Source organism: Helianthus annuus, chromosome 3, assembly GCF_002127325.2.
Source record: "Helianthus annuus cultivar XRQ/B chromosome 3, HanXRQr2.0-SUNRISE, whole genome shotgun sequence".
NCBI lineage: Eukaryota > Viridiplantae > Streptophyta > Magnoliopsida > Asterales > Asteraceae > Helianthus > Helianthus annuus.
In genome coordinates this window covers 124134843-124150868 of record NC_035435.2, presented here as the reverse complement: position 1 = coordinate 124150868, position 16026 = coordinate 124134843, and the positions used below count along the sequence as shown (strand labels likewise).

At 37.3% G+C, this 16026-nt stretch overlaps 1 protein-coding gene across 1 annotated transcript; it reads right to left on the bottom strand.

Moving 5' to 3' along the window:
* Positions 1–5436: 5436 nt before the first annotated feature.
* Positions 5437–6705, bottom strand: LOC110931156. The gene has a single exon (XM_022174563.1). The coding sequence runs from the start codon at positions 6703–6705 to the stop codon at positions 5437–5439; it is 1269 nt and encodes a 422-aa protein (XP_022030255.1).
* Between the last annotated feature and the right edge of the window lie 9321 nt (positions 6706–16026).

Below are 16026 nucleotides of genomic sequence, written 5' to 3'. Positions count from 1 at the left end.
TATTCTATCGCTATTACAAGCTATTTTTCGTAAATAATAAACCTCACGATGATGTTGAGTGAGGACCTATTCTGCCCTCCTCGATAGCCGTGAGGTGTCAAAACGTAAACAATCAACGCTAACAAGGACTTTCGGGTGAGTACCATGCCTCCAACCATCGTGACGATGATGGCAATACGAGCAAGTAATGCCCCGATAATCCTTGTGGCACATCACATCGAAGAACGCACTCGAAGGCACGCGTAACTCGATCATCGCACCAAATATTGAATATATAGATATGTATATATGACCCTTTTATGATTAATTATAATAAATAAATGAATAATGATCTAAATATCTGGAAATGTGGACCAAAACTATCGCAACGTACCAAAAACGAGGATCGGGAAGCCTCCGGACGGATGGGCCAGCCGAACGGCTGGGCCAGCCGATCGGACAGGCCGGCCGAACGGCTGGGCCAGCCGATCGGACAGGCCGGCCGAACGGCTAGGCCGACCGATCGGACAAGCCGTCCGATCCGGACAGGCGGGCCGATCGAACGGGCCGTCCGATCCAGGCCAACTTGCCCTCCTTTCCTTCCTCCTTGCCTATAAATACCCCTCATTCACTTCCAACACACTAGTAATCCCTGTTGCTGCTCGACCAGAAGTTCCAACCCCTTTATCTCTCGATTTCTCGCGATTCTTGTAAGTTTTCAACTCAAATCTTGTACTTCCTTGATCTTTATGCATTCCCCCACCTTCCTATCTTTCAATTTTTAACCGTGAGATCAACGGATTTGGGGTGTTCTAGAGTGATGTCATCATGAAGTTCTTATGAACTTCAAGTGTTAGCCTCATTCCACCAAGAACAACTCAGATCCAAAGGATTTCCACAAGGATAAACAACATTTTCACAATGGATCTACGCATAATCATGGGTAAAAGGATTGAAGGATGGTTTTCCAACTTCCTTTCAACTCTTTTACTCTCAAAGTATTTAAAAACGATGGAATCGGAGCTTATACCAACCTTCTACTCATTTTTAGTGTCGAGTTGGTCAAAGATCTGATTTCTAACGATGAAACAACCAATTTCGGGTTAAACAAGGAAAAACCGCCAAGAACGGCCCAATTCTGATGGAACGGGGTGATTCCTGGCCGCTAGAACAAGTCGGTTTTGATGGAATTTCAGTTGTTCAACGCGTCACATTAACGTCCTGAGCAAAACCGCCGAAAAAACATGCAAAAATTGTCGAAAACAGCTGGACGGGCCAGCCGATCGAACAGCCCAACCGATCGGACAGGCTAGCCGATCGGACAGGCTGGCCGATCGGACGGCCCAACCGATCGGACAGGCTAGCCGATCGGACAGCCCATCCGAACGGGCCAGCCTTTGATCCGATTTTCGTTTAATTCCGCGTATTCCGTCGTCATTTACCGCGCCATCAAACACTTATGTGATCAGTCTATAATCCGGGCATTCTCGGACATAATCCCATCAATCCAAACCAAATACGCACGGTGAGTATACTTGACCCCCTTTTTATCGAATTTTTGGGTGTAACATACGCTCCTTATAAATCGAACTCATCAACGAATCATTTAATCAATCAATTTATCACTTGCGAATAACTGTTTGCATAGATATACGTGATGCTAGTTACATATGTGATAGGACTTATACTCGTGACGTCCCACCACGACTAGTATAGTACTATTGCGCCCGACGGGGTCTAGTTATGCCATCGAAGAATCGAGCATCGAGGACTTAGCTGGTAGTATCAGTTTTGTGAGTATATATGTCGTGTATTACGTTTATGCATGTGGAAATTCGCAGCACTTTTAATCTATTATACTATTACATATCAAACCTGTATACTCGCCAATACTTTTGTATTGACAATATTTTAACGTATGTTGCAGGTTTAGTTGAAATCTTCATCAAATCAAGCTAGGAAGTCTAGAAACTCACCTAAAATCTAGGTTGTCGGATTTGAATTGTTCGAGAGGACAAGAAATCTGTGATGACTTATGTGATTGTATTATTTGTTAGTATGGGATAACGAATGTAATAAATATTATCGCAATATAGTTGTTATGGATCCTCTTGAGCAATCTGATTCGCCTAGTGTCGCGCCTCGATGATTCCGCCATCGGTTGGGGTGTGACAATGATTCTCCATATTCCCGAACCTTATAGCACCAAAGGGAAACTGAACCAACTCGAAATCCATTCGAAATTGCTGAATTGGATGCGTGGATCTCGGGTGGTCGCGCAAGGAGGAAATCCATCCGAAATTTCCCCTTTATATTTTTTTGTTATTATAACACAACTATTATGTATATAAATCAAATACCCTCCTCTCTAGTCATAACATGGCTTTAACCCAGCCGGTCTTTGATTAACTTGTTTTGATATCCTAATTAACCTAAATAATTGATACCGTTCACATTTTAACGAGATTAACAGTATTTAATCTATATATTAATATTTTTAATTCTTTTAATTTAATTATTTATTTCAATTTATAATTATACCCTTATACAATTAGCACTATATATTAATATTTTTAATTCTTGTAATTTAATTGTTTATTTCAATTTATAATTATACCCTTATACAATTAGCAACTTGGGTTATATCTCATTTGTTTAAAAGTGATGTGTGTAAAATGCAACATATAAAATACATTAATTGAGGCATAAAACTAACCCTTTTTTAGTACTAATGTTGGAAAAAATGCGCTTTTGTCTTACTTTTGTATTTTCAGGATTAAATGAGCATAAATGAACAAAAGGAAAAAAAATATGCAGCAAAATCTAACCTAAATACAAGAAAAGGAATAAATGTGGCATGCCCGACCCCTCGACAGCATTTTCCCAAGCAAAAACAAAGAAACAGAAGGCTGACCACGGCCCCGTGCCCAGCAGACACGGGGGAGTGGCCAAGTGTCTGCAGAAAAGAGAAAGTTGTAGAAGCTTCTATTCCCAGCACAGGGGCGTGCCCAGCTCCACACGGGCCGTGGTCAATGCTAAGATACGCAAAATCTTGCAAATCTTGATAGTACAGATATGCTTCTGCACACGGGGCTGTGCCCAGCGGACACGGGGGCGTGTGGAGCTAATGCAGACAAATTGCAATTAATGAAGAAAGAGAAGAGAATGGTGTAGGATCAAATCGAGCCAAAAATCTGATTTTGTATAACAATAAAGATGAACACACTCAAAATGAACTTGAAAAACCCACTAGATTGATTTGCAATGATGATGATACAATTAGCCCCCAAATCTCTCTAGAATGTGTGTTGCCAAAACCCTAATCATCACTTTCTATTTATAGCCTAAACACACTTAGGCTATTTACATTTAAGTCCCTAGGGTTAATAACTTGCCAAAACTAGTAATAAACATGAAAACTAATTAAAAGAGCTAATAAATATATTTTGTCTAAACAAAATATATTTAATTATCCAAAGCAATAAAACTGTCATATCTCGAACTTCCACGCGCCATATCATTCTTCGATCTTCTCGTGTCGACTTGCCCGTTGACTTTGACTTGTTGGAGTTGACTTTGTTGACTTGATTCGTTGATAACATTAGACTACACATTTTAGACCCAACAATCTCCCCCTTAGGCTAATGTTATCAAGCTCTTGTATCATCTATAGAACCGTCAACTTCATGCGTGTTGTGATCTTCAATTTGGCAAGCTTCAGTCTCAATTTTAGACCCAACAATCTCCCCCTAGACTGATGCTTTCCAAATTTTCTTCACTGAAGATCTTCTTTTGACACTTTGCTCTGTAAAAACTTTAAACTGAGAAGCTCCCCCTTTTTGCATGCATCATCTTTGACAATCAGGAACAACTTTTTCCAACTCTCTTTTGGCTTGAGTAATTCAGAAGATGTAGGAGGAGGATTCCTAACTCGGTATCTTCTGCAATCTTCAGGAAACAGGTGCTTTGGTCTGGTATCTTGCTCAATTGATGATCGGCCATCATTGCAGCAAATAGGCGGAGTAACCTGTTCACACATACAAACACAACTCCACATTTTCTTTTAGACTGATTCAAAGTACAGACAAAACCGTATTCATCTGTAGTGTGCAATGGAAAGAGTATCTCAAGCGGTTTGAGACACGGTTGATGTGAAATGGAAGACTTAGAAAAACAACTGTACACAAATCAAAATATTTTTGGATTTTAGATTTTTTTTTTTCAACCTTTGAGATATAGAGCTGATTAAATACGAGATCATACCAACTTGAAAAGTCTAGCCACACTTCAACTTTCTTTAGGAAAGCTACGACTCAAGCACGATTGCTGGTATTTTTGTCCTCTTAAATCCATGCATCCTTCTTTCAACATGCTTTCGGTGAGCTTGTTTATCATGTTTTGGTAATATTGACAAGAATTCTATGGCCCCCACACAAGCTATTAGGAATAGAATCATTACGCCCTCGTGAGTCCCACATCAGGACATACCCCCGCGATCAAGGTATGCACAAAGATTCTTCATAACAGGTGAGTATATTGGTTTCATTCTCTTCAACGATAGAACGGAGATCAGGTCTGTACTTTCATACAACAGAGATCCCAAGAGCTATCGAGGGCTAAGACAGATAGTTCGGTGAACAGGTCAGTACCACCGTACAGCAGAGTTACCAAACTAATCTATCTAAGGGTTTTGGCCAAAAATGGCGCTTATTATGGGTTTTGGCCAAAAATGGCGCTTATTCGAAGGGATTTGGCCTTTTTTTTAAGGCACTTATTATGAAAAGGATATTATAGCGTCTAGGTCAGCATGTATCTGGATGCAGCAGAAGAACAACTATGATATCCTCCGAATGAAACACCAATATAAAGACCCGAAATCTCAGACTTTGGCAATCTGTCAACACAAGATTTAAGACCATTAAGCCATATGCCGCAACGTGTTACCCACTGAGATGCGTAATGCCTGAGAAAAGCCAGAATTCTTGTGTAGACATTATGTTTTACTCCCTAACAGCAGTTTACTCGTTGGTGTTGCTGAATCTACCGACATATCGTTAACTTGGAGCCGTATCCTCCATCAGATCCTATTCATGCGAAGACATGATCAGGTTAGTTCCTATCATTTCTCATATAAGATCATGATTATCTTGCAATAATCAAATCTCATGGTCTAGGAAGTAATTTAATGCTCCCTTTTAAAATTTTATTTATGTATAACAATTTACTGAAAAGCTAAAACTTATAAAACATGTATTTACAAAATAAAGTCTTCCACATCAGGCACACAAAAGCATATGTCAACAAGAAAATGAGTGTGTTACAGTGCAGTTAAGTGTGCAACCAGGTTAGATACCATAACCAAACCTGTGATTTTCCCAACTTGTATCTAGAACAACCACTTATAATAACCGGTGTTACTAACAGTCCTCCTTGGATGTTCCTACACTCATAAGCAATTCAGTTAGAGAGTGGAACCCAAGCCATCGTAGTCTTGGGTTCTCCCCTTTCATCAAAATAATAAACCTCCCGATATGCCAAATATTTTCCCTCATTGATTTCTTTTACAACCACTTGTTTGACTCGCCAAACTTGTGTTGGTTTAAAAATTTTGTTTGTAAAAGATTTAAAGTTTGAAACAATCTTATGTTTAAGACCCGGAGGGAAAGATTGAGGTTTTGATGTGTTGGTCCTTTTCATCTTTGAATCATGTGAAACCGGCTTCACATGTGGAGACCTGGATGAAAATTTTTTCATCTGATCTTTCAAAGATGTGTGATTTTTACCTTTTAATCCAGAGAAGCAATACTGGTTGCCTTTACCGTCTGGATCGTGTCGCTCTGGGCAATGTTTGAGCACATGACCTTCTTTTCCACACCTAAAACAAGCCTTGAATGGCTTTTGAGACTTTGCAGTTCCGTGTGATGCAACTAGGGGCGGGGATTGCTTTGAGCTTGACTCAGCATGTTCACAAACGTGATGTTTGACAACTTCAGATGATCTTTTGATCTTTGTCTCCCCAAGATTCTCATTTTTCTTTGATTCATCATCTAAACTCGTGCAATCATCAATGTGGAAGTCTTTTTCCAAAGGATCTTGATTTTCAAGACTTGTAGAGTCATTTGGGGTCGTTGGTTCTTGAACACTTAATGGTTCAAGGTTTTCAACCTTTTTATCAGCATCTTTTACTGAAGTTTCTGAGTCATTTGAGCTTTCCCATTCTTGATATGAGTGAAAATCCGAATCACGATCCTCACTTGAACTTCCTTCGCCACCTTCTGAAGTTGTGGTGCTTGAGTCTTCACTGCTGCTTTCTTCATTTGGCTCCTTATCAGACTCTGACATACCTGTATGAGATGGAACAAATTCTGGAATTTCCTCGGTAAGGAATTTTCCGAATCTGTTTTGTTTCAATTCTGGAACAAACACAGGAGGTTCACACACAACTTGTTCATCACAAAAAGCAGATTTTAAGTCAGCACATTTTAAAGTTTTGTTTGATTTCTCACAGTTCCAGGCAAAACAGTTAACAGTAGTATAACTGTCGCCTGAATACCCTATTCCTATTTTCGTGCCACCACAATCCTCATCGCACACATCCTCCTCACGCTCAATCGCCTCTTCACTGCTTTCAGAAACGTTAGAAATTTTATCATTTTCACAATTGATATTTTGAGCAATCAAATCATTTTTATCAATTAAATCGTTGTCAGGATGAGGAGTTGGCATAGGCACATAGTTTTTGCTATGTGGTGGAAAGAAGAGTTTTCTTTCATTTCCTTGCCTATCCTTATACCCGATCCCATCTTTTACATACGTCGGTCGTTGGCAGTTTTTGATGTCAGTAAATGCCTTTTGACTGACATTCCATTTGTCTATTATAATTTTTAATTTATTCTTTTCGTTCAAAGCTTTTTCTAATCTATCTGTGAGATCGTTAATGATAAAATCTTTTCTAAACACAAATTCTTTTAGAGTTTGCATTTCAGCTAAAGTTGAATTCAACTTTCTCTGATATGCGGCCTCGTTCTGTTTAAGCTCTTTGTTAAATTTTAAAGCTTTGTCCTTTTGTCTCTCAAATTCTAGATTTAGAGACTTATAATGTGCCACGACATCAACGCATGCAGATGTGCATAACTTTACTTTAAAGCTATGTGGAATGTTGTTTACCAAGTCCTTTTCTTCCTTCTCCTTGCTAGATTCTGCATGCTGGGCTTCAAAAGGCGTCTTCTCTTCGTTCTTTCTACCTGCTTCACTGAATCCTGCATCCACCTTCTCAATCTGCTTCACCTTATCATCCTCCTCAGTAACTTTCTTCCCATTATCAGTTGTTGACTTTGCAATTTCCACCATTTCTTTTTCACTTAAAGATGTTTTTGCAGGACTTGCTGGAAGATTATTTAGAATTCTGGCTGAAACAAATGATGAACTTCCTACACTGATTGAGGAAGGGAAACTCATGTTGGTAGGTGTTGTTGGGCTTGCTTTTGGAGTGACACCAATCTGATTCACCTCCATTTCAAGAGATTTCAAAGCGTCCACGACATCTGTCAGCGTTGTAGGATACCTTATAAAGTCATCTTTAATCTTCATGCACCGGATACTCCATTCTTTTGGTAGTGAATCTAGCAACCTTTTGATTTTAGCACGGTTGGTAACGGGAATTCCAGCTTTCTTCATCTTTGTCAGCAAATTCATGAACCTTGTAATATGATCAGACAAAGTTTCACCACGAACACTTCTAAAGTTATCGTACTCCTTCTGAGTTTCATCCATGTTTTTTTTTTTTTTATAAAGCTCGAAAAAATATTTGTCTCAACTTAAAACCCCGGTTCAAGTTACTTCAAAAATTAAACCCGTATCAACTCCAAATGTTAGTAGTACTTGGTACAAATGAACTTGAAACGCCTGGCCCGATGAAATTCTGTGAACACAAGTTTATTTAAAAAGGCCCAAAAATAAACTATATGAAAACCCGACCCAAAACTGATCAAAATTCGAGGCCCACAAATAAAACTTTTAAGACCCGACACAATTCGTATCAATTCTCTAGGCCCTCAAATAAAATCTTAAACCCCGGCCCAATACTGATTAGAGAGGAGAGATAGCCATCTTGCAAATAAATTTTTGGTTCAAATTCAGTTTGACTTAACAAACTATCAGGTGTCTAGTATCATAGAAAATGGATATAATCATGTGCTAATAAAGATGACTATTCAATCCTTTAAAAATGTTATTTCTAAGATCTGATTACCTTTTTTTTTTTTTTTAAACTCACGCTATTCTCAAAAAAAGTAATCCTAAAATTTGTTTGACATTTTTTTTAATTTAAAATTCCGGACGTCAGACTATATTATGAATTCTATTAAACATAATTTTTAGTTCCCCAACATTATTATAGCAAGCAAACCCTAAAACTTGAAACACAACAACCACTTCTTTTTTTTTTTTTTTTTTGTCTTTCCTCTCTCTCTGTTTCACGAAGAACAACAAAATTATCAGATTTTCAATCCCTCTTTTATCAAACCCTCACACACATTCTCCTAAACTTAGATCACAAATATTAGATACAGATAATAATGGCTGGTAAAGGTGAAGGTCCGACGATTGGAATCGATGTAGGTACTACCTATTTGTGTTGACCGGAACGGAGATGGTGGAAGAAAGTGAGGGAGTTGACGGAGTCCGTAGACGGCGGTCGGTGGCGACGGTGGTTACGTCGGCTGAGGCGGTGGTTACGATGGTGGTTAAAAGGCAGTGTACGGTGGTTTCGGGTATGTGCGGTGGCGCGTGAGAGTAACGTCACCGCCGTTGATGGAATATGAGTCGTTGGTTAAGAGTACCGAGACGGTTATTGCAGCGAGTAGGAGGGTGTGGAAGATGTTTTAGCTCCGGTGACGGTGTAACAGCGGGGGTGAACGACGGCGGACGGATGTAGTGGTGGGTTGAACGGCAGCGAATGACCGGTGAACGGAGACGGAGAGTGTGGAGAGGAGACGGCGGATGTTTGCTGGTGGGTTTGGGTGTACGGTGGAGCTCGGTTGAAGATGTTGATGATAACAGATTAAAATTGTGAAAAAAAATTTGATTAACTCTTTGTTTTAATTGTTTAACAGTTAAAAATTGTTGAAGGTGCAGTTGATGTTAGATGTAAAATGTAGTTGATGTTCAACTGTTTGATGAAGCTGATGTCTGTTGACGCTGGCCGGAAATAGTGGTGGTTTTGGTTGAAGTCAGTTCACCGGATACGTGGCGGCGCCGGAATAACTTGCCGGAACCCTAAATTATGGCTGGAAGTTTGCAGGAGAAAGAAGATGTTGTCCCGGCAACAGTGGAGGTCGGAAATAGATCGTCGGAAAGGCGGCGCCGGAGAATATTGCCAGAAACCCTAATCTGTTAAAAGAGATTCAATTTTTTTTTTTTAATATACTTCTGTTTCTACTCTTTCTTAAAAAAAAAACAAATACGCTGACTTTAACTAAACTGCCGGAATAACGACGTCGGAAACGTGACTTACCGGCGTATTTAACAAATACGCCGGAGAACTTGAACTCGCGTTCAAGATTTAATTTCGCCGGAAAACACAAATTCGCCGGAAAACACAAATTCGCCGGAAAACACAAATTCGCCGGAACTTTCAATATTCAAAATAAAATCGCTGTATTCATAGTAAAAACGCCGTATTCATCAGAAAAACAACCTTCTGATCCGAAAAAATAGTTCTGACTGATATGAAAACCTTTCTAAAACATTTTACTCATAAAAGTATCAATTATCAACCAACAAACAAACCGTTTCAAACCTTTTAAAGACAAGATTTTGAAGAAATAGTGAATAAAATCAAAAACCCTAAAAACTTCAAAACTTTTTCAAATAAAAATCAGATTTTTATGATGAATTTGAAGATTGTTGAATCCCAAATTCGAGTACCAAGCTCTGATACCAAATTGTAGGATCAAATCGAGCCAAAAATCTGATTTTGTATAACAATAAAGATGAACACACTCAAAATGAACTTGAAAAAACCACTAGATTGATTTGCAATGATGATGATACAATTAGCCCCCAAATCTCTCTAGAATGTGTGTTGCCAAAACCCTAATCATCACTTTCTATTTATAGCCTAAACACACTTAGGCTATTTACATTTAAGTCCCTAGGGTTAATAACTTGCCAAAACTAGTAATAAACATGAAAACTAATTAAAAGAGCTAATAAATATATTTTGTCTAAACAAAATATATTTAATTATCCAAAGCAATAAAACTGTCATATCTCGAACTTCCACGCGCCATATCATTCTTCGATCTTCTCGTGTCGACTTGCCCGTTGACTTTGACTTGTTGGAGTTGACTTTGTTGACTTGATTCGTTGATAACATTAGACTACACATTTTAGACCCAACAAATGGACGCGGGGCCGTGTCCGGGCGTCTGTACAGGCTATAAATAGAAGGGCTTGGTTCACTTCAAAGGCATCCCTTGGCAAACCACCTCTCTCCCACTTCACCCACACTCCACCACCACTACAACCCACATCCACCACCATCATCCATCATCCATCTTAGAGTGTGTGTAGTAGTTTCGGGATCCAAGATTGATAGTAAGAGTTCTTGACAATCAAAGGCCATGTTTGCCTAAGTCTCTTACATCACTTGGTGAAGACAAGCATTTAGTGTAATACTTTTGATTTTTAATCTTTTCGCACTTTTTATTCGGTTTTGTATTAATGACTTTAATAACTAGTTTCTTATGTTGAAGGTGAAACTTTCTTATCATTTATCCGTGGTGTCTTGCCATTATTTTACTGTATATATAAAATAAAAGATTTTCACCATTCATATCTCTACAGTCTATATAGAGATATGTTGGCTACCTGGTCGGGGGTTAAGGGAATGGTTTGGTAAGGTTCTTGCCTTGTTCAGTGTATAGATCCTGCAACGACCTGGGTCAAGCTTACTAGGACCTCCTTCAATACCCATTGGTATTGGATGGAGGGGGTGCGAATGGCTTGATCCCCTCATATGTAAACTACTATTAATACATTAACCCGACTACTTGGGATTGTATCCCTGCTGACTCAAACCACTTAGCCGAGGGTAACGTCACCTTCAAAAGAGGGGCCTACCACATTACGCATTAATAACTTAATTAATTATCTTCCAATATTCCGACCCTTTGGGATTGTATCCTTGCTGACTCAAACCACTGGGTTGAGGGTAACGTCACCTTCAAAAGAGGGGCCTACTACTATAACTAAGATAATCTCTTAAAAAATGCAAAAGTGCGGAAATCATCAAAGGTTACCCTAAAGGCGAGCCGGATCCAAGTGATTCATCTTGTCTATCTGTTTTTATTTTATTTTATTTTTCAGCATTTTTAGTTTTTATTTTTATGTTTAAAACCTTTTCTAAAATTTTAATTTGATTAAACGTTGAGGATAAACCGGTACTAAAAGCTATTGTGTCCTTGGACGACCTCGGTATCTTACCAACGCTATACTACGCTCATGATGGGTGCACTTGCCCATATGTGTGTTTAGTGTTATTAGAATATCGTGTTTTATAAATTTAAAACTTGACTGAAGTGTTAAAAAGGGTTTAAAATATTAATAAAAATATATCACGCTACACACGCATCAAAAAGTCACACCCTTTAGTTCATTTTACTCACACCTTTTCATTTTGTTCATTCTACCTACAAAATTTTATTCATTATATTACTAGAGGGAAAGTTCATTTGAGAAGAAATTTAATGTGAGAAAAAAAAGGTATAATGGTAAAACATTAAATAGTTTATAACTCCTCCCATTAATTATGTTATCTCTCGTTAATAAAGCAAAAAACATTTTATCCTACACATTTCAAAATTTATCCTACATATATCTTACACTTATCGAAATTTACGCTACGCATATCTAAACTTATCATATACATTTAAGAATTTATCCTACACATACTAAAATTTATCCTACACAAGTCAAAAATTGTCCTTCACTATAAATTATTTTATCTTGAAAGAGTATATTTAAAAGTGAGTTACAAGTTCAGCTAATTAATTACAATTATAAATTTACCTATATGCTCATATTAATAACATTAAATACACATAATAAATGAAGTAAAATGAAGCATTTCTATTGGTTTAAAACTTATTCTTTTTTATTCTTGCGTTTCATGAAACGACATCGCATCATTTCATCTTATCTGAACACATCGTTTTATTACACCATTTTATTCAAAGTTACTTTCGGTATAAACTTACTTCCGGCATTTTATATTTTATACCAGAACTGTTGTATCAATTCACTTCATTAATAAAGTAGCGTTTCAATTCAATGCATTGTGCCAAAAGTCAAACATTGCGGTCCCTTCTTTTATAGCAGTGTTTGATAAGATTGAAGTTATTTTATTAATACTATTTAAATAATAACAAGGCATGACAAATCAAGCAATTTATGCTTTTTATTTGTGAACCACCGTAACTTTCATGCAACCACATATTCACATCCAATTTAAATATTATAATTTTTCATATTTCATATTACATAACTAGGGTATATATGGAAGGAGTTGGCTACAAAGTCCATCTTTCTACAAAGTATAATAAGTTATAAAACATCATAATGTCAACCATAAAACACATTCAAAACCCACAAATAACAAAGTTTAGACTATTAAACGCCATATTTTGTGGGTTTTGTGTTGTGTTTTGGATGATAAGGCTTTGATTATCGAATGACTAACATTACTGTGTTTTATGTTGATTATCATGTTGTGTTTTATATTCATAGTTCTACGTTAGCGTGTTTGAAGTTTTTATGGACTGCTAAGGTTTGAATATTGTGTTTTAGTGATCTTCACTCTGTTATTTGTGGGTTTTAAGTAGGGGTGTTCATCGGGTTTTTTCTTCGGGTTTTGGATTTTTCGGGTCGGGTTGTTTGGGTTTTTCTCTGGGAAAAATTGACCCGATAACCAACCCATTTTAAAGTTCGGGTTAGTCGGGTTCGGGTCGGGTTATTCGGTTTTAGGATTTAGGGGCTGTTTGTTTACCTCTTAATGAGGCTCTTAATGGTTCAGACTGTTTGTTTAATGAGCAGATGTCTGAATGATTTAGACATTTGCCTCTGAGTGGTTAAGATTTATACAGAGTCTGAATGGTTAAGACCTGTAATCTGAATTGGTCAGACATTTGTCTCTGAACGGTTAAGCATTATACAGGCTCTTAATGGTTCAGACCTCTTACTGGTTCAGCACTTAATGGTTCAGACCTCTTACTGGTTCAGCACTTAACCATTCAGATGTTGCCAAACAACCCCTTAGATGTAAAATGAAAATAAATGTTTTTTTTTTTTACAAAATATCATCAAAATCATATTGTTACTTGAAAAATATAATAAAAGTTCAAAAATTAGTTGACAATATGCTATTATAATATTTAAAAGTCCCAAAACTCAGTGTTCCGTCTATTAAAGACTCCAAATCTAAACACTTTTATAAGAAAAAAACAATACATGTTCGGGTTTTTTTCGGGTTTCGGGTTTTTCGGGTCGGGTTGTTCGGGTTTTTGGCCTGGAAAAAGTGACCCGATAACCGAACCATTTAAATTTCGGGTTAGTCGGGTTCAGGTTTCTCGGGTTCGGGTTTTTCGGGTATTCGCTAATTCGGGTGGCTTTAAATTCGGGTCGGGTTTCGGGTTTTGGATAAAAATGAACAACCCTAGTTTTAAGTGTGTTTTATGGCTGAAAGTGTAGTGTTTTATGACTTTGTACACTTTGTAGGAAAAATAGACTTTGTAGCCAAACCCCACCCTACATAACTATATCCTATTATATAATTCTAATCATCATCTATATACGTATATACTAACCGCCTCAACCAAAACCAAATCAGTAAACCTTTCATCCATCAAATTTCGTTATCAAAAAATAAAAATTCATTCGAAGCCATCAGTCGTGTTGATATCAAAAGTAACATATATAAAATCCCTTCCATGTTTGTCCTTTCCCCTTTTTGAATCACAATTAGGTTTATAATTCCTATTTTGGTCCAATTTTGATGCTTAATTGTGTAACTTGTAAGTCTACTCTGTGTTGTGTAATATGCGTATGCGATTATGAATGTTAAAATGATTTGTTGTTTGTTTAAGGAATTGATGTTTACTATTTGCATGTGTAATACTTGTAGTTAATTATTTATGTTTAAACAATTTGTTGTGTGTTTAAGAAATAAGTCACTGATTTTATTATGTTGGTTATGCAATTTCAACAAATAGACGATTTGTTGGACTATTCCTGAAAATATATGATTTGTTGGGTTATTCCTATATACCACTCTTGATGGTTTATTCCTAAATGCCACTCTTAATGCCACTGTATCCCAGAACCTTCTCTTTTTTTTTTTTTTTTAAATATGAATGATAAAATTTAGCATTAAACAATGACTATTACATTTAGAATGCTATATCATAGATTTGAGTTATTTGTGACATTGTAATTGAAAGAAATCTCTCCTAAAGGATCAGATTCAATTGGCACTCATGTGAATTAATTTTATGTGTATGACTTAAAAAACAATCTTTACCTTATGCAAATTATTGTTTAAATTTGAAAGTGAATATCCGTGATACGGTTCCAACTTGTACATATGTGAATGTATACTTGAATTTCTTGACAATCGTTTATTAAGAAACTTTGAGGATTGATTCATTTCTCTATCTTCATTGTAATTGTTTCGTACCAAACAGTAGGCTTTGCGCTACACCGTGATTCTGACTCCGAAATCTTGAACGTATTTTTGTACCAAACATTAGTCTTTGCAAGAATCCGTTATCGTGGTTCCAATATATATACTTGAATTTCTTGACATTCTTTTCTTTAAGAAACTTTGTGTATTGATTCGTTTGTATACTTGATCGTATAGGCTTCACGCGAAACCGTGATTCTGGTTCTGAAATCCGATCGTATTTGTTTCCTAACAAATAGTAGCCTTTACGCGCATTATACCTTATGTTTAGGCATGCTGTTGCTATACCATAAGTATACAACAAGAATAGTCGAATGGTTTAATATGCGCTTACGTTTAGACTATCACTTGACTAGGTATTGGTCATACCAAACCATTATATATTTACGTAAGCCATTGTTAAAAAAAGACATATTTATGTAAAGCAATTTCAAGGAAAAATAACCAGTTAGACTGGAGGGTATGGAGAGCCTCATCCCCAAGGGGATGGGCCGCCACGTCACCGCCACGTAGGAAAGGCTTCAAGGGGATGGACCTAGGGGGTGGGGGATGAGCCCCTTTATGTATATATATGTATGTATGTATAGGTTATTGTGAGAGAAGAGAGAAGAAGGTGGCCCGTCCTCTCCGTCTGTGGGGAGCCGAACTTGCCGTGCCGGAACCAGGGGGCGGTGTGGGGGACCGGCGCCGGGCCTCAGCCGGCCCCCATACCGCTTAGTCTTAGGAAGGAAAAATAATCAGTAAGGATCTGCATAGAGCAATTTGTCTTATTAATGGCTTAAAACCAGTTTGATTGAAACCTGCCATTTTCAGCATGGATGAAACGGGTCGACCCAGAATGACTGCACACACATGTTGCCCTTCTTTCTTTTTAAAAATTATAAATAATTGATGCTTTAATGTTGCCTTTCTTTTTAGACATTCATATGGGAATACTTTTTTACAAACAATCAGATCAAATGAGAAATATTTTAATGGCGTGAATGTATCATTGCTACATTTTGTTATGTACGTATTGAGTTGATTTCCTTTTTGAAAAGAATGTTTTCATAATCAACATTCCGTCGCAACGCGCGTGTTAACGCGCAGCTCGCTATCTACAAAAACAAACAAGCATTATAAGAAATCCGCATTTTTATTCAAGCACGTCATATCCGGTTTATAATACATGTCGGGTTTGGGGATCTGTTTTTTACGGATGTTACACTTTTATAGTTTGGTTGTTATCAACTGAAAGCAAAAGTTTTTCTGAATTAGTTGACAATTTTTTTTTTTGGTTTTTTTAAGTTTTTCTGAATTGTTATCTG